Source organism: Phalaenopsis equestris, unplaced genomic scaffold (assembly GCF_001263595.1).
Source record: "Phalaenopsis equestris unplaced genomic scaffold, ASM126359v1 Scaffold196521, whole genome shotgun sequence".
Classification (NCBI taxonomy): domain Eukaryota; kingdom Viridiplantae; phylum Streptophyta; class Magnoliopsida; order Asparagales; family Orchidaceae; genus Phalaenopsis; species Phalaenopsis equestris.
Genome location: NW_018216470.1, coordinates 1 through 1,559, shown reverse-complemented (window position 1 = coordinate 1,559; position 1,559 = coordinate 1). Strand labels below are relative to the sequence as shown.

Sequence of the window (1,559 nt, the reverse complement as noted above, 5' to 3'; positions counted from 1 at the left end):
CGCCCGACTCGCCGGCCTCCTGCACCTGCCCTACCTCATGCTCCAGCCCCAAAAACGTTTCCAAGCTCGAAATCCGCTCCTTCAACACCTCCGTAGTAGCCGGCGACCCGCACCCGCTTTCCGGCGTGACTCGCCGCTTCTTTGGGACATCGCCGCCGGGAACTTCATCGGGGAAGTTGAGCTTCGCTTTGCTACCGCGGATCTCGCGCGCGGCGACATCGTAAGCTCGGGCAGCGTCCTCAGGCGTACTGAAAGTTCCGAGCCAAACCCTAACACCCTTTCTCGGATCGCGGATCTCCGCCGCCCATTTTCCCCACGGGCGACGCCGAATCCCGCGGTAAATGTTCTTTCGAACCTTCTTCTTCGTCTCATCTATTCAGATAGCAAGTAAAGTACAATCATTAAAAAGCTTCGCAAAATGCGATTAGAAATAAAAAGAGGTAAGAAAACCTAAGGAGAGTGCGGGATTGGAGTCCTTGGAATCGGCGGATTTGGGGTTTTCGGGAGGCGTGGGGTTCCGGCGGGAAAGATTCTGGCCGGAGGTGAAGGGGATTAGATCGGAGATGACGGAACCGCCGCACATTTTCTGAGATCACCGTACCGGCGAAGATTGTGCGGGAAAGAAGGATTTGAGAAGAGGCGGAAAGCGGTAATGCACGCACACAGATATGGTAGCAGTGGAATGCCCACCGGTTGGAGAAAGCTTGTTCCTCTGGTTACCTTTTATAGAGAGCTTTGTGGGGTTAACCTTTTATTCGGCCTTGGGTTTTTTCAAATAATTTTAATTTTTTGATTTTATATATCGAATGAATAATTTTTAGTATTTATTTAAATAATGCTTAAGGTTTTGAGATAATATAAAAATATTATTAGTATTTAATTTTTGAGGTAAATATGGTTTCAAATATAACTTTAAATTTGATTATGGCACTAAAATATTATACAATTAAATATTAAAATTTTAATATTAGATATCTAAGATTATAATAAGTAAACAATATGTGGATTTGTTTGGGGCAGTTACATCTTATTAAAAAATAGTTGTAAAACTGCTGAATAATAATTTGATACTCAAAAAACTGTGATGGTTATTACAATTTTTTTTTGAAAAATGTCGCAGCTAGAAAGCTGTGACCGCATCAAACTAGAAGTGGTGGGAAATCAAGATTTCAGCGACAATTTTTTGAAAAAAACTGTCAAAACACAATTTACTCAAACAGACAAAACTGCGGTACGGTGCCGCATTATCGCCCAAAATGGACCCGTAGTTGATTATTTATTTATTTTTCTAATAAAAAGCTATATTAAATATTAATATTGTCATTTTTTTAATAATAATTGTACATATATTTTTAAAAAATAAATACGGGAAAAAAAGCTAAACAAAAAATAGAGAACATAACATGGTTTATATAAAATTTTTGAATTTTGATTAAATTCTAACATAATCTACATTTTAATTTTATTAAAATTATTTATAAATAAGAATGATATGTGGTTAATATCGGTCATGTGGGGTAATAAATTTTTAAGTGCAATTGTTAAAAAATTTTAATTTA

The 1,559-nt window shown here is 37.9% G+C and overlaps 1 protein-coding gene across 1 annotated transcript; it reads right to left on the bottom strand.

Annotated features, from left to right (window-relative positions):
• Positions 1-8: 8 nt before the first annotated feature.
• On the bottom strand, positions 9-707 carry LOC110035168 (ethylene-responsive transcription factor ERF071-like; the record flags this gene model as incomplete). Its single annotated transcript, XM_020739409.1, is given in 2 exon segments — positions 9-372; positions 451-707. Coding segments are annotated over 2 exon segments (497 nt in total), but the record flags the coding sequence as incomplete, so codon positions are not given.
• Positions 708-1,559: the final 852 nt, after the last annotated feature.